This window comes from Astyanax mexicanus, chromosome 6 (assembly GCF_023375975.1).
Source record: "Astyanax mexicanus isolate ESR-SI-001 chromosome 6, AstMex3_surface, whole genome shotgun sequence".
Lineage (NCBI taxonomy): Eukaryota > Metazoa > Chordata > Actinopteri > Characiformes > Acestrorhamphidae > Astyanax > Astyanax mexicanus.
Genome location: NC_064413.1, coordinates 44,384,531 through 44,411,068, shown reverse-complemented (window position 1 = coordinate 44,411,068; position 26,538 = coordinate 44,384,531). Strand labels below are relative to the sequence as shown.

Genomic DNA, 26,538 nt, shown 5'->3' with positions numbered 1-26,538 from the left:
TGTTGTTTTATTCTGTAAACTACAGACAACATTTCTCCCAAATTCCCCCCCAAAAATATTGTCATTTAAATCATTTATTTGCAGAAAATGAGAAATGGCTGAAATAACACAAAAGATGCAGAGCTTTCAGACCTTAAATAATGCAAAGAAAACAAGCTCATATTCATAAAGTTTTAAGAGTTCAGAAATCAATATTTGGTGGAATAACCCTGGTTTTTATTCATCGTCTACCAGTTTTACACACTGCTTTTGGATACATTTATGCCACTACTGGTGCACACATTTAAGCAGTTCAGCTTTGTTTGATGGCTTGTGATCATCCATCTTCCTCTTGATTATATTCCAGAGTTTTTTTAATTTGGTAAAATCAAAGAAACTCATCATTTTTAGTGGTCTTTTATTTTTTCCAGAGATGTACATTCAATCAGAGATCATTGAGCTGAATCTGTCTTCTGAATATCTTTAAAAGTTTCATTTGTTGCCACTGACAACATCTTATCTATTTGTGAGTAGTGGTACCTATGCTACCTTAGTAAAACTTGTAGATGAAGTATTATCATTAACTGCCCAGCCACTATGCTGTAGGCTGTGAGAGCAAGTTTCGTTTTATGGGCCGCTAACTCTGTGTTGGCTGTATGCTTTACTCTATAGCATTTCCTAATAAATTAAATTTTTATTTTTAATTCTATATTTTACTTAAATTAAATAAACAGTTTTATTCACCTGACCATACAATTCAAAGTAATGCAAATTAATATAACCAAAAAAAAATTAAATTAGTAGCCCATTTAACTTTAACCAGTAAGCAGAAAGAAGACATATTTTATCAGTTGTACCGGTCATCCCACATTTTATTTGAATAAACTAAGAGGTAAATGCTAACACATTTTGTGTTTGAGTAAGTATCGATCTTTTCTTCATTCTAACTCGGGTGGAGAGAGAGGATGCATGTTAAGTAATTGGCCAATTATTAGTGCCTAAAGGTTGATAGAATGATTAGCTAATGTTCTACACAATCTGTAGCAGGGCTCAAGGATTGTAATTAATGATTATTTCTAGGGTTAATTAAAGCATTGACTTTTATTCAATTAACTAAGTAATCTGTTGTGACTCCCCTACAGCCTCATACATCAATCAAAGTTCTGACAAGTTACCTTTAAGACATATGTAAACGTATGCGTAAATGATCTTTGTTCTCACTTAATTCTCACTATTGCATATGTAAATACTCTGGTTACTGGTTGTTGGGAGAAAGCAAAAATTAAACAGTACTTTGACTGTTTTAACAAAACTATATCATACTATTTTATTTCATAAAACTGAGCTATAATTGGAGATTCATGACATAAGCCTTTCGAGTAGACAAGAATATGAATGCATGTTAGCATCTCTTCATAGCATCACTGTCCTGTAATACCTCTACAAAAGTCTCTACAAACTGGCAAATTTCCACGGAAAATAAAACTCTTTTAACTTTTTAATGGAGGTGTAATAAGTAAAAAGTATGTGATTTATTTGTAGATTTATCGTGACATTTTAGTCCTATCAGGACGGAATTAGTTTTTAGGGGGACGTCTGTGAAAAATATTTCACACTTCTACTCAGTGATAAAAACTCCGGACTGCAATTGAAAAAAAAACAGGAGGACCAGTGAGTATTTTGGCTTTTTGGTTCAGTAGCTCCCCCATTTCCAGTCGCTGTTGTGTTTACGTGAATCTCTGTGGAAACACACGCCTGACTGGATAGGGCTTTATACACAGTTTTAAGAACTTTTTTTCAATTAGTTGATTAGTCGATTAGTCAGAGATTATTTCTGCCATGTCATCCATTGACTTAAAATGAATGAACCAGATGAATGTTTTATTTTATGTAGAAAATGCTGATATTTAGTGAGTAAATATGTCATTTGTTGTATATGGGCACTTTTGGAGACACAGACAAGTTAAGTGTAAAGCCTGTTACCCCTCTCTTATTGTGTTTTGTCTGCAGCACTTTGTGTAGTGCTGTGTGGTAACAAGTTAATGAATTGATACAATTTAGAGGTCAAGCATACAGAAATATGCAAACGTCTTAGATCACTTTAGGCTTAATCTGTAGAGTTTATTTACTGTGTAAAAACTGTACATACTGTACCCACATTTTTGATCAAGAATGTGTTGATTACTTGTTTCTACTGAAGGATAAGTTCCACTAGCAGAACATTTTAACATTTTTATTAATCTACCTCCAAGTGACAAGCTGACAAACATAAAAGCACAATTTATTTTAGAAATTATTATTATTATTATGATTATTTGTATTTATATGAATGTTACATGTTTTGTAAGTGGTCTGTAATCTTCACACATTAACGTATTTCATAAAAGAAAGACACTTTAGAGCGTTTCTACATCTACCTTACTGTATTTTTTTCCTTACCTGGAGCCCTCAGGCTGGGGCCAGCTACTGGAGACTGATCCCCCTGCTCTCCGTTTCTGTGACCCCCCTCAGCCTGCTCTTCCCTCCAAGGGGCTGAACTGTCTCCTGGCTCCCTCGCTTCCGGGCTCTGGGAATCTGGCGCCGACTCAAACGCGCTGTTCTCCTCCTCCTCTTCCTCTTCCTGAGAGGAGAAGACGGTGCTCTCTGAGAGGCGTGTGCTGTCCACAGACGAGAGGCGTGTGTGGCTGCAGAAACGGTTGCGCCCCTCGATGCAGGAGTTGCTGTAACAGGACGTGCTGTAGCAGGACGTGCTGTAACAGGAGGTACTATAGCATGAAGTGTCACACAGTTCGCATTCGCTCTCTCTGGGCCCTCTTAGACCCCCTCTGCCACTATCCAGCTCCCCATCCTCACTGTCCGGGCAGCGTGGGGTTCGAGGCGAGGGGGTCTCACCGTCTAACAGCTGGTTGAGCTCAGATAACCGTTCGATAGAGAGGCTTCTGGGTAAGGTCCTTCTACAACACGGTCCAGGGCATTCTGGAACTATGGATGGAGACTGGGCCTCAGATGCGTCGTCTTCATTTTCATCTACGTCCCCCTCTTTGTCAGGGGCAGGTTTCAGAGTGAGCTCTTCAGAAGTCTCCAGATCGAGAGCTTCTTCATCATCCTGGCTGTTGAACCGCTGCTGGGCGGAAGGCAAGCTGTGCAGCAAGCGGTGGATGCGGATGTAATGTGAGCGAGGGGTTTCTGGTTCGGCACAAGATGAAGCAATGACCGTCTCAAGCTCAGACACGGGAAGGGAGCAGGGCCGACGCATCATAGCCTTGCGTTTCAGCATGCGCCTCATTCTTGGTGAACATGGCTCTTCTGTACCATCGCTGTCTCCTTCGTTTCTTGCTTCATTATTCTCCAAACCAGTGGCTCCTTCCACTTCTTGGCCTTCTTGCGCTTCTTGTGCTTCTTGCACTTCTACTTCCTCCCCAGTAGCTTCGGCTTCTCCTGTAGTAGCTAAACCCTCAGCAGGTTCATCTGGACAAGTCTCCAGAACTTCTACATCACCATCAACATCAGCTACCTGCTGCCCTTCCTGCTGCACCTCCTCCAGTTCCTGAGATTCTGTTTCCTCAAGGTTCTGCTCTTGATTCCCAGTCGATTGCTCTACTACTGTGCTGGGCATCTCTTCACATACCCTGCTTTCCACTACTTCCTCTGGTGCCACCTCTGTCTCACCAGTATCTTCCTGTGAGCCTGCCAGCTCAGACTGAAGATCATCAGGGGAATGGGTATTAGGCTTAGCAGAAGATGCAATAAGTGCAGAATCCTGTGATCCTGCAACCACTTCCGAAGAACTTTCTTCCAGGTGCTCAGGTTCAACTGGCCCCATTATCGCTGTGTCCTCTGCAGCCAAGTCAGAAGCTACTACTGCTGCTGCTGTTGCTGCCGCTACTGGGTCAACGTCCAACTCTTCCACCACCTGCTGCAGTTCAGGAGCCACTATGCAGTCTGACTCTGCATTGGCAGACACCTCCTCATCATCTGCCAGAAAAAAACAAGGCACATCTGTTATGGAAGCTGAGGGACAAGGCCGTGATCTATGGAGATGACTTCATGCCAGATCTCAAAGCAGCTATTACAAAAAAATGTGAAATGTGAAACACACACTTTAGATTATTCTTCATTAATGATATTTATTGAAAATTAAATGTTTCCTTATGTTGTTTAGACGTAGCTTCATACACAGATCAAGCATAACATTATGACCACCTCCTTGTTTCTACATCCATTATTATATATATTTTTATATGTAGCAGCCCTTGTAAGTTCTATAATTACAGACTGTAGTCCTGGATCTGTTGCACTGTATTCTTCAGTATGCTCTTTTTACACTGTTTTTCAATGTGTTTATGACCCCACAGGATAGACCACCACAGAGCAGATACAGTATTATTTAGGTGGTGGGTCATTCTCAGCTCTGCAGGGACGCTGAAACGTTAGTGGTGTGTTAGTCATGTGTGTTGTGCTTGTAGTCCATCAACAAAATCCTTTAAAGATGACCAACAAAAACTGTGCAGCAACAGTTTAACTTCTGTCTCTGACTTTAATTTATTTCTAAAGCAGGATTTTTTAACAGAGTGGTGGAGAGTGAGTGGATACAGTGTTTAAAAACTCCAGCAGCACTTCTGTTTCTAATCCACTTGTACCAGCACAACACACAGTAACATCTCATACACCACCACCATGCCAGTACTGCACTTATCGCCACTGTCACTGCAGTGCTGAAAATGACCCACCACCAGAGATGTTTAGTAGGGTAGTAGAACTACTTCACATCTCTACTTAAGTCCTAAAATTCTGATCTACATACAGCATCTGTATCTACTGGAATATATATATTTCTCCTACTTCCACTTTTACCTCACTAGATTTTTACGTGTTGCATTATAATTTGTTACAATTATAAAATCTAAAATCCAAACCCACATTATTACTAAAGCCAGAGCAGTAGAAGCTCTGCACTTCCAACGTATTTAATAAAGCTCCTTATCATTGAGCGAATCATGCTGATTAATTGTGCATGCTCCTGTCTGTTCTGCAAACTTTCCATTGCTTTCTGTAATAACTACATAAAAAAATCTTGTATTTTCACTTTCAGTACTTCAGTACTACATTTTTTACTTAACTTGCAATATTTAAGTAAAAATGTGATGTGAGGGAAAAGCACCATCTACCCACCCAGAGAGAGCAAGGCCAATTGTGCTCTCTCAGGGCTCCGGTAGCCGATGGCAAGCTACATGATCAGGATTTGAATAGTGGCAGCGCTTAGCCCGCTGGAGCAATCTGAGCCCTCAGAGCTCCTTGTACTTTTACTCAAGTCTAAGTCTCTAGTACTTTAAACATGTCCACGCTCACCACACAAATATTAACTGCTCTGTGGTGGTCTATCCTGGTTGGTTGTGACCATTGAAGAACATTATGACAGAAGAACTAAAGTCTGTTATTACAGAACTATATATATGCTCCTATATGATCAATGGAGCTAAAAGCATGCATAATAGGTATAGAAACATTCATATTATGCTTATTTGGTCTATAGTCATGATAACTAAAGACTGAATTTAAATAAAATAAAATAAAATAAATACTGCCAGATGGCATAGTGTGACAGCCAGCAAAGCAGTTTGACAATCATTTGCATTGTAGCTTATAAGGCATCTCACTGCTGTGCTTGACAATTAGGCCAAACCAGTCCAGGTGCTCTTAGACATCCGATGTTTGCAGCCTTAATTACTGCGCATCTTAAATGCTCCCATTTTCTGCACCATTTGTAATTACCAGCATGTGAAAACAGTTCTACAGTGAAAAGAAATCACAACCCCAGTCCTTCAAGCCACGAAACGTTGATCCAAGATCAGATCTGAGACTTGCGTTAATCACTGTTCATGTGATTACATTTCACTGTGGCACTATTCCCACACACTCCTGATGATTGCTTTAAGCTCTGGCACAGAACAGTGATCTCATCCAGGAAAATTAAATGGCATTAAAACAAAGCAGCAAACTGGAGCCAAGGACTAATTTCCATAAATAGATCTGCGCACTGTAATCAGTTTCTCATAATAGAAGCACTAAGGACTTATATTCAGCAAAATAGGGTGCAAAGAGGTGGTCCTGCAGACCTGGATGAATGGAGGATGTTATCTCGAACCGAAACTGCAGCTGTCCACTGACATGATCCGTTGGCAGCCTGCGGCCCAGAGCATAGCTCACCACACGATCGCTGTCCAGGAAAACACACCCACACAGATGGACACAGATAGACACACACACACAAATATAAGAGCTTATCACTTTAGATAATTAAAGTTCAAGCTTATGAATAATAATTTATTAATGCTTTGTTGGTATTAGTGTCACATGCAAAACTGAATATTCAGTTTCTAAATCAGTTTCTCTGATTTTGCTATTTATAGGTATATGGGTACGACTTTAAAATAAGACTACCTTTATAAAGGGTTTATAAATGTTTTAGTTTATTAATGGTTTAGTTTATTAATGGTTACTAATTAGGTTGTAAATGCCTTAAAAACCATTAATAATCTGTTATAACACATATGTAGAAATGTACGTAGACCTGTTGTTTACCAAACAGTGAACCCACAGCCACATAACTGATTATTAATGATTTTTAAGGCATTTACAACCTAATTAGTAACCATTAATAAACTAATTGTAAACCATTTATAAACCCTTTATAAAGGTAGTCTTATTTAAAAGTGGTACCGGTATATGTTTGAGTAAAACAAACATTATTGTTTTACTTTATAAACTACAGACAACATTTCTCCCAAATTCCAAATAAAAATATTGTCATTTAGAGCATTTTTGTTTTACAGAAAATTAGAAATGACTGAAATAACAAAAAAGAGCTTTCAGACCTCAAATAATGCAAAGAAAACCGTTCATATTCATAAAGATTAAAGAGTACAGAAATCAACATTTTGTGGAATAACCCTGGTTTTTAATTACATTTTTCATGTATCTTGGCATGTTGTCCTCCACCAGTCTTACACACTGCTTTTGGAAAACTTTATGCCACTCCTGGTGCAAAAATTCAAGCAGTTCAGCTTGATTTGATGGCTTGTGATCATCCATCTTCCTTTTGATTATATTCTAGATGTTTTCAATTTGGTAAAATCAAAGAAACTCATCACTTTTAAGTGATCTCTTTTTATATACCTTAGCTTTATATCTAAATCTACTGTAAAATATTGTAAAAATTCTATTAATTACAGAAACTGAATGGTCCAGCGGTGACACGGTGTGACGCTCTGAATGACCTACCCGATAGCGTGCTTCTCCAGCAGCCTCTGCACAGGCACACTCAGCTTGCCCAGAAAGCGTTTGATGATGGGCCTGCTCTTGGCAAACTTGTCTTTCACCTCGATCTCCAGCACATCCGTGGGCAGGGACACAAAGTTAAACCTCTGTGGACAGAAAGTAAAACATCAGCTCAATCGATCCCTAAGTGCAGGACCGACAGGTTGAAACACCTCTTTTGTCCATCATGCCTTCGGACTGTACAACCCTATCTGTCTGTCTGTCTGTCTGTCTGTCTGTCTGTCTGTCTGTCTGTCTGTCTATCTATCTATCTATCTATCTATCTATCTATCTATCTATCTATCTATCTATCTATCTATCTATCTATCTATCTATCTATCTATCTATCTATCTATCGAACCACACTAGGGGTACAAACAAACCAGAGTCTCTTTCAACCGGAACCATTACTTCTGATGTGAAAATACCCTTGGTGTTGAGTGACCTGTTGATGGGCAAAAAATGTTGTCAATGCTATTGTGCTTGGGTTTAGCCAGTAAAGCCCACTGCAGTTGTTTTTGTGTCAGCTAAGCCTTCCCTTATAAACATTTTCCAGTCCATTCTAACATCTGGATTTCAGCTTTACAACATAAAAAATCAGACCAAAAAGCCTAGAATTGGGCTTTATATGGACCATGATACTGCACTGCCTCTGAGTACAACAGCAAAGCAAGAAAGGTGAGTCTCATCAGTATCAGAACCTTTTCTCTAGAACTTCTGTTTGAAGGGAGGCGGTCTGGTCTGGCATGGCTGAGGGACTGCAGATCCTGCCTGTCTCTGTAGCTGTCCAGGGTACTGAAGACACAGAGCCAAACAGCAATGCCAGTGAGCTGAATAAGGCACTTAAAAAGAGCCGTGCCTCAGCTAAGGCTTGGAGAGACAAACCTGAACTCAGTCCAAATGTCAAGGACTCCAGAACGATTCTGCTCTGTGAGGTGCGAGAGAGAGAACTGTCTATTTATGGAATGTAAAAATGAGAGGAAAGGAGAGAGAGAGTCATGGCCACAGCCATTTCTTCTATGTGGTAAATTCCAGCTAAAAGCTTCCATTCACAGAAATCCTGAGACTAGCAACATATTCTGTATTTCTATTTCTATGACGGAAAAGACAGCTTATGATGGTGCATTTCAAACGTTTTTGGCTGCCTAAGAGAGTCTATTTAACCCATATACCATATAAATGAGTCTCATATGGCTCACGGGGGAGAAAGGCTTATTATTGCATGTTTTCTTTTTGTTTTTTTTACAAACAGTAACTTACAGTAACTTACAAACTGTGGATCGATTGCAGTTGCAATTTCAGGCCTCACTTTTTTATGTGTGGATTCATGAAATCTTCAGTTGTTTGCAGCTTTGTTTTTTTTTATTTTGCTTGAATACAGTCATTCTTATATGAGAATATTATATTATTTGATTCCAAGCAGACAAGTGTTTTTTTAAAGTGGTTAGTACAGGCACTTACTCCACAAAGCTGAACTTGCTACAGTTATCTCATTTCAATCCTATTCTGTGCAGAGCAGTTTTTATTAGACTATGCTGATAAAGAGGGAAGTAATGCAATAAGTCAAAGTGTCACATTAAAAATGAACCAATCACACATCCCTACACATTGCACAGGGAGCAGATAGCTTCCAAACCTGCAGCCGACTGCACCAGATTTCGTTTGATGCAAATCCCAGACCAGTGATTTTAGGAGGACTGAAGATCTCAGATTTATTTATTTTTTTACAATTAATCAAACTTACTGAACTCTCAGAGCAACCGCTCCTGGGTCCAGTAAAAAGACAGATATATAAACGCCCTAAAATATAATTTGCTCTTAAGCCCTTTATCAGATTTCAGTCAGCAAGAGAAAGTCATTATTGTAAGCAGTGAGCTGATACTGTTTATAACACTTCCCACTTAGTGCTTCCCTTCCTTCCTCTCACCTTCTGAATCCAACCAGGGTGGAAATTTAATCTGTGCAACTAAAGGAAATACCACACGGCATCTACGTCTCTCCCTCCGCAGTCGAGTCATCCTTAGTGTTTGCTTTTAATTGAACATTACTGCTTCTTCCGCTGCAGGAGAAGTGGGAAAATACGCGCCGCTCCTTCTAATTAAGATCTTTAATTTCTCCCAAACGCTCCTGTTGATGAAACCAAAGCAGCCATGGATTATTAAGAACTATCACTGCGGCTTAATCCTCAGACGTTGAAAGTTGTTGCTTGTGTTTCTTTGCTTTTAATGGAATAATTTATATTTACATTTACAATTTTGGCATTTAGCAGATGCTCTTTACCAGAGTGAATCACAGAAGTGCTTTGCTGTACAAGTGGAAAGTATGCCTAGCTAGTGTGAAAAGAGTCCAAGAAATCAGTATACCTCTATACAGACTCAACACTCAACAGCTACATACATTCATATATACACTATAGTGTGGCTGTGTTCCAATTACATACCGGTACTACACACTAAAACAATACTATACACTAACCTTAATAGTGTGGGTTTGGCAGGTTAATTTACAATTCTTCAAAAATATTAACATACTATCCTAACCTGTACAAAAAAGTAGTCATAAAGTCATGGTATGCATACTGTAAATTCTCCTACTCTCATTGACATATTGCACCTGCATTTTTCTATTTATATTTTCAGACAATCAATCAATTAAGGAGGTTGACCCCCATTTACAATGTTGCCGAGCATTTACAGTATAAAAGGGATTGAAAACATTTATTAAAAAATTTGAAATAAAAAGGAATAAAATAGTAAAAAAAATATAAATAAAAAATGCTAATTTTAAATCAACATTTAATATATATGAATATAATAAATTATATATGTAAAATAGAAAATTCTAAAAGACAATAAAAACCAATTGACACATAAAAAGTAAAGAATTTATAAAATATAAAATAAAGAAAAAGATAATAGTAAAAGTAAAGTAAAAGGATAAAAATGTTAAGAAAGGATAAAATGAGTAATAATGGACTAAAACATAAGAATCTAAATATAAAATATTTGAATAAAAAATTAAAAGTGATAATAAATTAATAAAAATAAATAAAATACATAAAAAAAAATAAATAATAAGAAAAAGATAAAATAATTCAAAAAATAATTTGAAACAGTCACAGGCTTTCTGGTGGTGTTTAGAAACTAAAAGTTTAAAATGATTCAGTGATCCTAGCGAGTTGAGCATCTCCTTGCCCTTGTCTTGCCCTGTTTTGCATAGCATTGTGGGATTACAGTGTTGTTACTATCGTAACTACACTCAAAAATTGGCTGATTCTAAACATGCAGCGTCAAAACTTTGACACTTTTGTCTATGTTTCATAAAACATACTCAAAAATGATTTAATATTATTTATTGGTACAAACTGTTACAAATTGGGAGACACTCTACATAAAAAAGTGTCCAAAAAATCAAAGAAAGACTGAAAAGTCTTAAATAGGTGCAAGTTTATGAGACTGATCATGAGAGCTCATTTTCAGTAACCTGTAAAGACAGTGTTACCTCTGGGCACAGCTGTGTAAGTTGTGAGGTGTTATCTTGTGAGACTGAAAACTGGCCAGCGTGTTCAACAAGTTGTGTTGGCATTTACAATTCATTGATCCACAGTGTGATGTGTGTAAAGGGAATACATCCTAGAAGCCATGCATTACCACCTACAGTGGACAGCAGAGTGCATGGTAACGATAGTGACCTGTGGCATCTAGTCAGAACTACCCATGTGAAGAGATGAGTAAAATAGTGTCAATAGTGTCCATTAGACATGTCAAAAGTCATGGTACATAATAGCAAAGGCATTTGGTATTTGGCCTCCCAGTGTATATATAATGAATAAATTATCTGTAACACTTACAGCGTTAAACTGGGGAAACATTAATGCTCAGCATCATCAAACGTTGTGCAGCAGAGAAGCATGCAGAGAGACATGCTAATTTTTCTTAAAAGCTCATCCAGGAATTACTGCAATAGCTAGTCTTTTCTGGTTCAACACCAGAGCATAAGTAAGTCAGAGTTAGCCCTGAGGATACGACAGTAATTTTAGGGCTGAATCAGACCCTCAGATCCTGGTGATAGATCCTGAGTCATATTCAGCCATAGAGGGAATACAAGATCTATGCTCTCTCTAGGAACACTGCATTCCTTTGGCCTGAAGCCATTCAGAAAACCGCAGAGCTGCAGCGAGGAGAAGACGGGTTGATGGGGGTTGATGTTTCTGTGTCAGTTAACCAGAAAGTCAGTGCTGTGGTTTTGGTCAAGAGGCAAGCAGAGCCACACTGAGCACTATTCTTTTATCTCTCTCCACATGACCCCGAGCATGCGGGTTTCAGCCACCCTGCTGTAATTAAGCTTAAGCTCCCTCAAGCCTTTCTCCCTCCTCTCAGGCCTCCCGGAGGAGACTGATCCACATGGGCTCAGGCTTAAACTGGGCAAGCTCAAGGCTGGGTGAAAAAAGATGGTCCACCAGCTTTCTCTCTAACAGAGCCATTCTGTTTAGATCATAAACACTTTGTTAGTTTCAAAACATTATGATGCCTTAAATTAGTACTTGAATGCCGGACGTTGGTGTAGCATAGTGGATAACACCACTACAACACCACTGCCCTCCCTGAGGTAGCCTAGAGATAAATTGCAGCAGTAACTTGCATGCTTTTCCATTATGAAAAAAAACAGGTACTTGTGGTTTCAAGTGAGCCAGGTAGGGACAAAAAGGTGACATGCCATATTCCAAGACAAGACAAGACAAGACACGACAACTGTATTAACCATACTTGTGCTGGGAACATCGTCTGCAAGAGCCTGACCCGATGCCCAACCCAAACATGGGCCGAGATCTGACACCACATTCTCAAGGCCCTGGCAGGTTTGGCTCAAGAAAATGGTCTGTGACGTAGGTCTACTTTTTTAAAGCAATTTTATTTTTTTTATACAGCTATTGTGTGATAATCAAATTATAGCAAAGTAACAATTTACACACTAAAAAAGTTAGAACATTCTAATAAAAAAACATAACGTTATAACGCTTACACTTGTCGCATTATTAAAGCTGCGGCCTTTCATGCGCCTAAAATGAAAAGCTCCACACATCGGTCAATAGCCGCACCATCGGTCAATAGCCATTTATCTATAACTACGCTGGGGTGCGAACACAGCCAGCAAGCAAAACAATGGAAACTTTTGGGAGCAGAAATCAGGAAGTACAGGTAACTTAGTTACTCTCTGCAAGCGAGCATAATAATGCTGTAATGCTGTTAGTCCTATGCTTCTTCCTGTCCATGAACATAAATTTGAACAGATCTCACTTATTTAAACAACTCTGAATTTTTGTAGTTAAAAAGGTCAGTTTTAAAGTTCTACTTAATAAACAAATGTTCATAATGACAGTTTATGGGGTGGGCCTGGTTGATCTCGGACAGAATGTGCACTGGCTCAGGTGGGGTCAGGCTGGATTTTTTGGGCCTGATCTAAGTTCTAGCTAACACATTGTGACATTGTGTGAGCACACATGCCCAGAGCAGTGGGCAACCATCTCTGCAGCTCTTAGGGAACAGTGAGGGTTAAGTGTCCTTACTGCTGAGCCACCACTGTCAGAGCACTGACTAACCAGAGAGAACTGCAAAGCAATGCAGGAAAATTTACGCTAAAATTTAAGCTATAGAAGCGGTCTTTTTTTTTTTTTTTACTCGATACAAACATTCCAAAGAGCCAGTAAAATGTTTAATGTCTCCAGATACAGTTTGAGGGGAGCTGTGGCTCCTTTACATTAACCTACCTAGGCAACATGATGCAAATTTAGATTTAGAAGTGCCTCAGGTGCAACTAGTGGTTAGGTGTTGCAATCGTAAATATTTTTCAGAAGAGAATACTGTTTCCCTGTTTCCCCCACCCTGACTTTCTGCTAGTTCACGAAACTGGCGACCTTTTGGCCCCAAGACTTTCCTAAAATCTACCTTACAGTTATCTCCTCCAAGTGTGGTGAGCTGTCCAATGATGATGTCCTAGCAGCTGTTCATAAATATCCAGTGATCTTTACTTACAGAAGTAAAGATCAGCTTAATAGCAATGTGAGATGATGGAGACCTTCCCAGAAGACTAAAACAAATATGATTAATAAAATAATGAACTAAATAATTAGTTATAAATCATATCAGATTAATTATTAGAAATCTATATAATTGATTAAAATAGTAAAGTAAAAATCCTAACTCATAAATGTTAACAGTTAAGTCTGTAATAAGATCAGAAAGATATAAGCTGGCTTCACACGCATGCACTGATGAAGCACACTCCTCAGAGACAGGCCATGTGTCTCAGTCCGCCACCAGCAACTGCGACTGCCAGAGGAGGCAACAAATATGCCAGAAAAGATGAAGTGAGTCAGGGCGAAACAGTAAAACACATTGTGTGAGGCGATGTATTAGTTGTATTGAGCATGGAGGTCATGTGCTAACTCCCACCCATTCATCATGGTCCTCTCCTGCTCTCCCTCTCTGCCACAACAGATAGTGATCATCTGAGACACTGCAGAGAAGAGACACTTTACCTTTATGTTCCTTCCTGAATTACACAATTCAGTCACACTGATCAAACTAAATATGTGAGTATCATAGAAAACCTGCATGAGAAAGCTGGTGTACCATAGTAATCTACTTTATGTATCAGATAAGGAAAAGCCTTAAGCACATTAACTGGACTCACTCTGGTGTTGCATAATGTTCTGTGAAAGATCTAATGAGGCAGATAGAGTAGTTATATTAATTGTAATTTGAGACTGATAAAAATTAATCTAAGCTATTAAAAATACTGTCACTTTCATCTACATTTCTACCAAATTTCACGTTTTGACATAATGTGAATTTGTCATTTTGGAGATACACTTTATTGTTGTCTGTAAATGACAATAGTAAAACATTGCCACTAATTTACGTTATACACTTTTAATGCTTTTAATGTTACACTATTTTAAATTACTTACATAATTTTAAATATGTTAAATATGTAAACTGACTGGAAAACTTTACCAGCTATCATTACTGTTGTTGAGTACCAGCAACAGTGGCTGCATTTTCCAACCAGTAACAGATTTGAAAACCATTTAAAGCAACTTTACAGCTAAAAGATTAAACCTCCTCAACTGGAATGAAATGGAAGAAATGTGAAAGAAATTATTTTGGGTAATTTTAGAAAATTTCTATTAGTCCATTCAACTAGAAATTGTGACACAGTGTTTGTGTTTGTGTATTTAAATATCCAATTGATAAGAATGGAGATTTACTTTTATTGGACATCGAAGATATAGAAATAGTAGGCATGTGACTTTGGCTGTGGAAAAAAATGCTCAGATAACAACAAGCCTTTTTACCATGTAATGTTATATAATAATATAACAAACTGTTTTCATGACAGTACATTTAATCCTGACGTGTCTTTAGTTTGTGTTGTTAGTCAGCTGAAGATGTTTCATTTGATTTCAAGGCAGTGGAAGCTAAGAATAGTTAGAATCAATTTAATGTGAACTTTTAGCCAAGCACATTTCCCTGTTTCCTCCCTATAGCTTTTAATTCTTCACATGTTGAGTTTAAGCTCCTCTTCTAAGGAGGCTGGTACAGAAAAAGCCACGGTCATAATGACTGGTTCACGTAACAACGTGAATTTTCATAACTAGCAAAGTCTAGAGGTGATGTGCTGCTCTTCAGCATACACAACACTACATTCTCATAAAGTTGCAACTGACCTGTTTTTTCATTTCTGTTTTGGTAATGTTGATTTTGCTTTCAAATAAAAGACAACAGTGCCTTTATCTTTAGTCAACTATGCCAGAATAAATACACTAACAAGAATGGGCAAATATTCTAAGATACAATATCTTTAAAATCTGATTTGAACATATACAATAGTGAACCCTTTTTTATTTAGGTAGTAGGAAGCCATTTAAGATATAGCCAAGGATTTCAACACAGCCCACATGAAACTGATGTGGTTTAACCTGGAACTATGAACAGTCCAATACAGTGCTAAACTAGGGAAATGCAGTGCCAATGTTAAAAATAGAAAATAGTGTTTTAATAATTCATCATCTCAATGCATTATTAATGTAGAAACTTTAACATCACTCCATACTTTCCGTTGATCCAAATAAACGTGTGCGGTCACTAATACACACTAGGATGAAAGCCATTTGCAGATGCATAACTCTGGCGAGAACACATTGCTGCTAATGCCTCTAAGCAAACAAAGTGATACTGAGCCATGCCACTTAAGTCTGTTTGATCCAGAGAGGTTCTGTCAGTTGCTCTACAGAAAGTGCTAGGCTTAGCCATTAAGAGGGGACACGCAAATGGGGTTGGACCTGAGAATCAAATCGCTAGCCGCTCAATATAGCCTTGAATACAATTACCCTTTACCACCGGGTTCAGCATTCATATAATTCCTCTTGAAGGGAGAAACACATTGTTGGAATTTGGGTAAAAGAAACATCAGCAATTCAAAAGGTTTCCTATCCTTTTTTAAATTGTGGTGGGTTTTTGTACAGTAAATTATCTGTTTAAATAGGTACACACTGACCAACCCAAATATAACAGTCGTATCTCAGTGGACAGCTTAGGAATGCCCCAGTTATCTTGTGAGTGAAGTTGAACACAGCCCAGTGTGTACACGGGTTGGGACAGTAAACTGATGAGTTCAAGCGAGTTCTGAAAGAAGTCTGCATTGAGAAGTGGGAAAAATCCCCCAGTCAATGTCAGGGATTGATCAACAAGTTGAGAAATGTATAACTGAGCTTATTTTTGTAGCCAAAGGGGACAATACCAATGATTGTGCTAAAGACCAAGTCAGGACCATTTTTGGCCTCTGTCTTTACTGGGCACTGGGTGTCCAGAAAGGCCTTGCTCAAGGGTCCAACAGGGCAGCTTAGCAAACCCAAGTATGGGACCCAAAACCCTACCATCAATAACTATCAATAACTATGTCCTACTGATGACAGGGCTGAGGTTTCAATACTTAGATTCACCAAATGCTTTCCTTTCAAATTTTTATTTGCTATAAATATGATAAAAATGTCAAATGTTATTTATATTTTTTGCAAATGTGATGAAAGCAAATCACCTTTATCTTTATCTAGTGAATTAAGGAAAATTGCAATGGTGACACTTTACCTGGATGGTCCATTGCAGAAGCTAACCAACAAGCAGTTAAATTTAAGAATTAAAAAGCAACTGAACTGAATATAAATTATTTTCTATTGAATGTAACTAAAATGGACCCTTTAAGGGTTATGGTTAAGGTAAGATTTAAAGCTTAGCTCAATATGTAAGTTAGGGTTTAGCGTTGATTCAAGTTTAATACTAAGGTTAAATTAAGGGTTGAGTGTAGGGTTAGACTTCATAGATAATTATTTAACTGTTAACTGAATGTTAGTTGAATGTTACATGAGCATCTACGTATAATAGACCATTCAAATAAAGAGACACCATTGTAATATGCAATATGTAATCTTGCCCATGACAATTATTTATTTATTTTTTATTCTGTTAAGACTTTTCGCACTGTGTATGTGCGTTCTTGTAATGGCTTATAACCAACATGTATAGTCATGTACTGTCACATGACTCCTTCCTATCTTGTCTGCCACATGAAAGCAACATGTAAGAGAACTCTTCCTGTACCAATGAAAAATGCGGTAGAGAGATAATAAGGGGCACTGTCAATCAAACTTTTTGACAGGTGACCTTTTGACCTTTGCACTATCAATCAAACTTTTTGACAGGTGACCTTTTGACCTTTGCTAGTTGCCCTTTGACCTCTCCCCCACAGCACATGCCTCCTTTTCTGGAATGTGACCTTTGACCCCTCAGATCACCCTATGATGCTGTCAGTTATTAATTATGTTTTCAATCATCTGTAATTACTTTTGACCTTTGCCATGTGCCCTTTGACCCCTCCCCACACCCCGTGCCTCCTTTTCTGGAATGTGACATTTGACCCCTCAGATCACCCTATGATGCTGTCAGTTATTAATTATGTTTTCAATCATCTGTAATTACCATTGACCCCTCAGATCCCCTGACCCTTGAACTCTCTTAATTATTTTTCTGATATCAATGACTACGAGTCTCCGGTAATTATGTTTTCAATCATCTGTAATTACCCCTGCCATTCGTCATTCATGTTTTGGATATGAGGTAATTTAAACCATGGTGACACACCGCCCCGCCCATCCCTCCGCCCTTCCTGCCCCATCCCCACCTCTTCCCGTCCCGCCCAGCCCCGCCCCATCATTATTCAGATTGTCCTGATTGGTCAAACAAAAATTCCCGCCAAAAGTATTGACCAATAAGGTTGTTATTCCTATGGAGCAATCACAGCAAGCCTGCGAGTGAAATGTGTATTTAAGAGTTAGCGAGATGTGTGAAGGACCGAGAGAACGGAGCAATGGCTTGTGTTTCTGAGGTTGCTGAAAACCAAAGCTTCCCATACCGGGATTCGAACCCGGACCGTCTGGATGAAAGCCAGAAATCCTACGCGTTAGACCATATGGGAGGATCTGTAGAAGAAGAGCACGATGACGAGAATCTAAAAAGGTACCGAACAAGGGAGAGCATTCCTGAACCAATCGCTCAAGGAGCGCTCAAGGATCGAGTCTGGCGTTTGTCAGATGGAACTTACTTTGGATATGTTTTTCTTAAGGATATATATAGCGTTGCTATGTACGTCGGAAAAACGGATAGATACGATGATGCCTCAGCTCGTTTTACTTTGAACCATATAGAATGGTTTAGCTTCAGAAGACACTGCTCTGTTTTTAATGCCTACGTCAATTACAGAAATACAGAATGCAGCCCATTTTTTCAGGAGAACATGAATTTAATTTGGAAACCTCTGAATACAGGAAAGTCTAGGCGTTTTAATCTCGCGCCGGTTATGACAAGCCTCGGATGTAATGTAAGCCTCAGTGTCATTCAAGATTTAAAATGCTATGCAATTGAAAATGACCTGCACTCGTGCGATTTCCAGGTTGTTTTTAATTCAGAAGACTTTAAAAGAATGAATCGTGTCTACTTTGCAATAATTGACAGTTTGTTCTATATGAACAAATAGATTTTCTGATTATTGTCAAACATACAAAACCAACATTAATTATATTCTTAAACATTAAACTTTTAGGTACCACTTTATAATAAGACTACCTTTATAAAGGGTTTATAAATGGTTTACAATTAGTTTATTAATGGATACTAATTAGGTTGTAAATGCCTTAAAAACCATTAATAATCAGTTATAACACATACGTAGAAAGGGCAACAATGACCTGTTGTTTGCCAAATAGTGAACCCACAGCCCTCTATATTGTTAAATTTCAGATCTTTTCAGATACTCACTTACTTTGTCTTCTCCATCTAACTCAACTTGCTTCTCCATCTCCATATCCTCCATCAGTCAACATCAGTTTAACCATTTAACTCCCAAGTTTAATCATTCCACCACTAACTCTTTTAGTCATTTATAATAATGTGGTGTATATTATCATATGAAATAATAAAATTGACATCTAAGGGCTAAGCAATAATTACCCCTTACCTTGACATTTTCAGCATACTATCTGAAATCATCCTTAGGGTTGTCACAGATATTGATATAATGTTGCCAGGCGCTAATGTTCAAAGAACATGAAAGTGCTGTTGTGATCCTTAAGGTTGAGTGGCATCTTCTTTAGGACAGCATTCCAGATGTAACTTCCTTTACTGGTTTGCTGCAGGTAATTTCACTGCAAGTAATTACTGCAGCTCCCAGCATGTAGTTTTCCATTTTGCTTTTGCCGATCAAGATTTTCAAATTGTAGATGAGTATTTGTTAATGAGTTACAAACACTTATAACCACTAAAAGGGAGCCTTATTGTAAAGTGTAAAACACTTCAATATTTATTAATGAGTTACAAACACTTATAACCACTAAACAGGAGCCTTATTGTAAAGTGTAAAACACTTCAATATTTATTAATGAGTTACAAACACTTATAACCACTAAACAGGAGCCTTATTGTAAAGTGTAAAACACTTCACTATTTATTAATGAGTTACAAACACTTATAACCACTAAACAGGAGCCTTATTGTAAAGTGTAAAACACTTCACTATTTATTAATGAGTTACAAACACTTATAACCACTAAACAGGAGCCTTATTGTAAAGTGTAAAACACTTCACTATTTATTAATGAGTTACAAACACTTATAACCACTAAACAGGAGCCTTATTGTAAAGTGTAAAACACTTCACTATTTATTAATGAGTTACAAACACTTATAACCACTAAACAGGAGCCTTATTTTAAAGTGTAAAACACTTCACTATTTATTAATGATTTACAAACACTTATAACCACTAAACAGGAGCCTTATTTTAAAGTGTAAAACACTTCACTATTTATTAATGATTTACAAACACTTATAACCACTAAACAGGAGCCTTATTTTAAAGTGTAAAACACTTCACTATTTATTAATGATTTACAAACACTTATAACCACTAAATAGGAGCCTTATTGTAAAGTGTAAAACACTTCACTATTTATTAATGAGTTACAAACACTTATAACCACTAAATAGGAGCCTTATTGTAAAGTGTAAAACACTTCACTATTTATTAATGAGTTACAAATGTAAGTGATATTTAAGACTACTTTTCTACGTAATATATGAAATATGTAGTATATACATTCATCTTTTATTTTATTTTAGGATCAGAATGTTTCATTGTTGAAACTGTGACAGACTGTGATGCTGTGACAGACGAAAGTGTGCTATATCATCCATTTCAAAGTAAGTTTTTATTAATTTTTGATTAAAAATAATTATTTAATTTCAAACGTGATGATTTGATTCCTTCAATATGAAACTCAAATGTTATATATTTATATTTACTGATGTAGTAATTTAATTTACTTTCTAAAAAGTTACATGATACATTTAAGTAAACTACTGTAACAGTTGTTTTTAACAAACTTTGCTAAAAATGTACAAAAGTATATTTGGAAATAAGTATTTTAGAAGTATACTGAATTACATTAAACTGAAAGTCTATTTAAAATACACTATATTGTACTTTTTAAAAAGTATGATCGAATTTCACTTTCAAACATTTGATGAAAGCATAATATTAATGTACTTTTAATATATTTTAAGTAATTGCATAAATCTATTAGCATATTTACAGCATACTTAGAAACTTCTCAATATGTTTTAAGTATAGTATATATTTTATATATTAAGTAAGTATATATTTTTTTTCACCAGGGTTAGTAGCCTCATTTCATGACATTTCATGTGGTTCATTCACACCTTGACTATTTTTGTCAAAAATATTAGAAAATATATTTTTTTGATTTATCATTTCTCAGTTTTTTTTGTTACGACACATAGAATGTACAGTATACAGGTGTAAAATGTTTTCATTTTGTTTCTTTTTTGCTCTTTTTCTCTATGTGTGTGTATAAGTGTGAGTGAACACTCCCTAAAAGATGTGTGCACATTATTGCTGCAAGATTGTTAAGCATCCAGCTCTGCAGATGTAAAGAAAAGCATGAACATAACCAGTTAACAAAGATATGGAGCAACAAATACACCAGAGTATGTTAAAGACGCTCTCTAGAATAGCACTGTAAATAAACCCTGCTACAAGTACAGGACAGTATTGAATAACAGTGGTCACTGTGATGATCAGAATTATGCTAACTGCTTTTCTCTTTGCCTGATTAGCCTCGTCTCTCTCCTTCCCTTTCTGACCTGGACCTGGATGCTTCAGTGCCCTGACTACAGCTAAACAGCAGAATAGTTTAATAATGAGGAAAACTGACCAAAGTGGCAGGACAGTATAAATAAAGATGTTATTGACATTTAAGGGAATGAACATACAGATTATACAATAGCCAAGAACTCCCATCCATGCAGCAGCAGAACATGCCAGCCTGTATCTCAGGGGCTTGTACTTCAGGAAAGTGACAGGATGGACCACCGCCATGTAACGCTCCACACAGATCAAACAGAGAAACAGAGGACGGGCGCAGATAAATACTCCCCCATAAAAACTACTAATGGTGTAAATTCTAAACAGACAAAACTAAGAACGTAGAATAAACAGCGTATGCAGATGAACATCTCGTTAACAGTCAGATTGAGGCCGAAAACTCAGGTAAACCCACAATGAAATTGATTGCATAACCTGGAATGTACATAGGGTCTGTATATCCTGCCCAAGGATTCCTGCTTGTAGCATTTCTAAACAGGTTTGAGATGGGTGTGCTGGAAAGCCCATCAGAGACGTTCATCTTCAGAGTGCACACCCCTTCTCACGATAAAATATGAAATCTGAAATAAATTACACAAAGAAAATTATATAAGGGCCAAATATAATGAAACAAACAGTCTGTTTTCTTTATCAGAACAAATTCATTGTATAGTGTTTTTTTTTTTTTTTTGTGCATAGATCTAGATCAACATAGATCTAACGTGTTCAGTTGATATAGTCATGATAAATATCATAACTACCATAGTAAACCATAGTAATGATAGTACAGTTAAAAAGTGATCTCACCTTTCAGTCATAAACAGAATGCAGGATACCACAAGAAGAATACATTAGTATATTAATTTAATGGACTGACTAATTATCAATTCACATTAGTTTAAACATTATTAATCATTATATTTTAACTTAATTAAATTCTAAATTCATTATAATTTACAGCATTCTTAAGCCTAAATTGTACAAATTAGTGTTGTGTAAAATGTCTTAACTAGTATTATTTAACAATGTTCATTACTGTCATAAGTACTGTGATGCATCCTTCCTGTAAATTGTTTCTGAGTTCAGCATTGTTGAGAACTGCACCCTTAAAATGATCAGTGTATTGTTCTGAGAACAGCAACATCTTTATCTGATACACAGATGCTCTTCTTTGTCATCAGTTTCAACTTAAAGTGATGTTTATTTGATGGGGTAGGATTTGGTGGTCTACTAGGTTTTGTATAGTTATTAGGGTTTCTCTATAATATTAAATAAATAAAATCTAATTAAATCCAAGCTCAAATGTTACACAATAAATGGTAAATAAATTGATTCTTATGAGTTTTTCTACTACTGTAAATATGCCATTTTAAATACAACAGCATTAATATACAATAACCTTTTTTCAAATCATTATGTATATATTTTACTTTAAAGTAAGTAAACGTCAGAAGATATTCCATAATAAAAATATATATATATTTCTTAATGCATACGTACTGTATAGGCAGAAAAACTTTAGATCCATAAGTAGTCAAGAAAAGCAGACATCTGGCTAATTTAACATAAAAGGCATCTGTCTGAGTGTGTGTGTGTGTGTGTGTGTGACTTTATTTAATTTATGACATGTGATTTTTCATGCATTTAAATGTATGCTAAGCTAATGTCAGTAAGGTAAATGCCAGTAATGTTTGACATGAAGGGTAGCAGTTTTATGTAGCATACATCAATGTAAATTCAATAAATATTGACTAAATGCAATAAAAAAATTCAAACAAAAAAAACTTTTCATGTGATGTAAACTACATCCAACATCAACAAAAATAAAATCTACAGCCAGAGTTATGTGGTTATGTGACAGTCCTTTCAGTTATAGGCAGTTCAGTTATAAGCATTAATATACTGTATGACGTGTACTATTTTAATGGTAGCAGTATAACATGGTAGAGTTATATGTTAATCCCTGGTTTAACACTAGAATGACAAAGACAGTAATTTTGATTAATTATTTACACAAGAAACCACCTGTATAAGTGGATGGGTTACTTTTATTGTATTAGATTATTTTTTGCATTGTTATGGAATTTTTACTACAGAACACAATAAGTGCACATGAACAGCTTCTCTTTTTACTGCTATTTCAGTGTCTGACCGCTGCTATTGTTCACCTCAGAAACAGCTCAGAATCATGCTTTCATTTACTAAACACAGTAAATGTAAAACTGTATATAAACAGTACATAATCACTTTTTTTTTACACAAATACCAATGTTTAAACTCTCTCTCACATTATTTATGTTTCACTTAGAAATGACATAATCAAGGTGTAATACGTTTCTTCAATGTATTAGAATTAGTCTACTCTTTAAGTAAATGTAAGTAATAAAGAAAATAAAAAAATAAGAAAAAATAAGAAAAAAAAAACACTCAAATATAATTCACCTCAATTAAGTGGGTACATAATTAGCAATAACAATAAGTAAATGATCAATATTTTGAAATACTAAGTCATTATTTTGAGATACTATCTCAATATAATGACTTACTATCTCAAAATAATGACTTAGTATTTCAAAATATTTAGATAGCGGTTTACTTAATAATAATACAAGATTGTGTTGGATTATTTTTCATTTTTTAGGTGGCGGGAATGGGCTTTCATAATATTCTATGTGTTACAACAAAAAATCTGAGAAATGTTAAATCAGAAAAAATATTTTCTAATATTTTAAGCAGTTTGAATGTAGCTAGAGATTTGCTGTAGCTCTAGTTTTCGCAATTCTGCTTCAAGTTTGCAGTTCTTAAAAGATTACTATTGTAGTATTTTGTATCCTGCTAATATTCATTTGTAACCATATATTGTACTCAAGCAATTTTTTTTAGTAAAGGTTAATGTTAAATAATAACAATTGTCTTTCTTTCATTTATTTATACATTAACAAAGTTGAATATCTTACTCCCCTAATCTCCTTTACAACATTAATTTAAACTCATGCATTGTCTCTGACAGGTGACCTTTTTCACACATTTGTATTTGGTTTGTAATTTATTTACATGTTTCTTTTGTTTTGCATTTGTACTGAACACAACATAAGATTAAAGATCAGGCTGTTGAACTGGCCTCATTTTAAAATCTTGTACAAATAAAAATCATACTACTTATACTAATAATATTTTATTATTTCTTTATAATATAATATTTATATATTTATACTAATTACTTATTTATACATGTGAAAGTTACTAATATAACTCTACAGATTGAAAACAATATTGATCATTTACTTATTGTTATTGCTAATTATGTACCCACTTAATTGAGGTGAATTATATTTGAGTGTTTTTTTTTTTCTTATTTTTTCTTATTTTTTATTTTCTTTATTACTTACATTTACTTAAAGAGTAGACTAATTCTAATACATTGAAGAAACGTATTACACCTTGATTATGTCATTTCTAAGTGAAACATAAATAATGTGAGAGAGAGTTTAAACATTGGTATTTGTGTAAAAAAAAAGTGATTATGTACTGTTTATATACAGTTTTACATTTACTGTGTTTAGTAAATGAAAGCATGATTCTGAGCTGTTTCTGAGGTGAACAATAGCAGCGGTCAGACACTGAAATAGCAGTAAAAAGAGAAGCTGTTCATGTGCACTTATTGTGTTCTGTAGTAAAAATTCCATAACAATGCAAAAATCTAATACAATAAAAGTAACCCATCCACTTATACAGGTGGTTTCTTGTGTAAATAATTAATCAAAATTACTGTCTTTGTCATTCTAGTGTTAAACCAGGGATTAACATATAACTCTACCATGTTATACTGCTACCATTAAAATAGTACACGTCATACAGTATATTAATGCTTATAACTGAACTGCCTATAACTGAAAGGACTGTCACATAACCACATAACTCTGGCTGTAGATTTTATTTTTGTTGATGTTGGATGTAGTTTACATCACATGAAAAGTTTTTTTTGTTTGAATTTTTTTATTGCATTTAGTCAATATTTATTGAATTTACATTGATGTATGCTACATAAAACTGCTACCCTTCATGTCAAACATTACTGGCATTTACCTTACTGACATTAGCTTAGCATACATTTAAATGCATGAAAAATCACATGTCATAAATTAAATAAAGTCACACACACACACACACACACACACTCAAACAGATGCCTTTTATGTTAAATTAGCCAGATGTCTGCTTTTCTTGACTACTTATGGATCTAAAGTTTTTCTGCCTATACAGTACGTATGCATTAAGAAATATATATATATTTTTATTATGGAATATCTTCTGACGTTTACTTACTTTAAAGTAAAATATATACATAATGATTTGAAAAAAGGTTATTGTATATTAATGCTGTTGTATTTAAAATGGCATATTTACAGTAGTAGAAAAACTCATAAGAATCAATTTATTTACCATTTATTGTGTAACATTTGAGCTTGGATTTAATTAGATTTTATTTATTTAATATTATAGAGAAACCCTAATAACTATACAAAACCTAGTAGACCACCAAATCCTACCCCATCAAATAAACATCACTTTAAGTTGAAACTGATGACAAAGAAGAGCATCTGTGTATCAGATAAAGATGTTGCTGTTCTCAGAACAATACACTGATCATTTTAAGGGTGCAGTTCTCAACAATGCTGAACTCAGAAACAATTTACAGGAAGGATGCATCACAGTACTTATGACAGTAATGAACATTGTTAAATAATACTAGTTAAGACATTTTACACAACACTAATTTGTACAATTTAGGCTTAAGAATGCTGTAAATTATAATGAATTTAGAATTTAATTAAGTTAAAATATAATGATTAATAATGTTTAAACTAATGTGAATTGATAATTAGTCAGTCCATTAAATTAATATACTAATGTATTCTTCTTGTGGTATCCTGCATTCTGTTTATGACTGAAAGGTGAGATCACTTTTTAACTGTACTATCATTACTATGGTTTACTATGGTAGTTATGATATTTATCATGACTATATCAACTGAACACGTTAGATCTATGTTGATCTAGATCTATGCACAAAAAAAAAAAAAAACACTATACAATGAATTTGTTCTGATAAAGAAAACAGACTGTTTGTTTCATTATATTTGGCCCTTATATAATTTTCTTTGTGTAATTTATTTCAGATTTCATATTTTATCGTGAGAAGGGGTGTGCACTCTGAAGATGAACGTCTCTGATGGGCTTTCCAGCACACCCATCTCAAACCTGTTTAGAAATGCTACAAGCAGGAATCCTTGGGCAGGATATACAGACCCTATGTACATTCCAGGTTATGCAATCAATTTCATTGTGGGTTTACCTGAGTTTTCGGCCTCAATCTGACTGTTAACGAGATGTTCATCTGCATACGCTGTTTATTCTACGTTCTTAGTTTTGTCTGTTTAGAATTTACACCATTAGTAGTTTTTA

General features: G+C 35.7%; 1 protein-coding gene, 1 long non-coding RNA gene and 1 other non-coding gene across 6 annotated transcripts in view; 1 reads left to right on the top strand and 2 right to left on the bottom strand.

Moving 5' to 3' along the window:
- LOC103045308 (E3 ubiquitin-protein ligase HECW1) overlaps positions 1-26,538 on the bottom strand; it is a 143,902-nt gene that overhangs the window by 54,050 nt on the left and 63,314 nt on the right. For all 4 annotated transcript variants that reach the window (XM_022673432.2, XM_049480419.1, XM_022673431.2 and 1 more), the window contains 3 exons: positions 7,261-7,403; positions 6,096-6,196; positions 2,419-3,954 (listed from right to left, as the gene is read on the bottom strand). In XM_022673432.2, the coding sequence (XP_022529153.2) occupies positions 2,419-3,954; positions 6,096-6,196; positions 7,261-7,403 (1,780 nt within the window). The remainder of the gene's footprint in view (positions 1-2,418; positions 3,955-6,095; positions 6,197-7,260; positions 7,404-26,538) is intronic.
- trnae-uuc (transfer RNA glutamic acid (anticodon UUC)) lies at positions 17,758-17,829 on the bottom strand. The gene has a single exon. It is a non-coding gene; the product is annotated as a tRNA-Glu (tRNA).
- LOC125802418 (uncharacterized) lies at positions 19,313-21,184 on the top strand. Its single transcript, XR_007439548.1, has 2 exons — positions 19,313-20,108; positions 21,045-21,184. It is a non-coding gene; the product is annotated as an uncharacterized LOC125802418 (long non-coding RNA).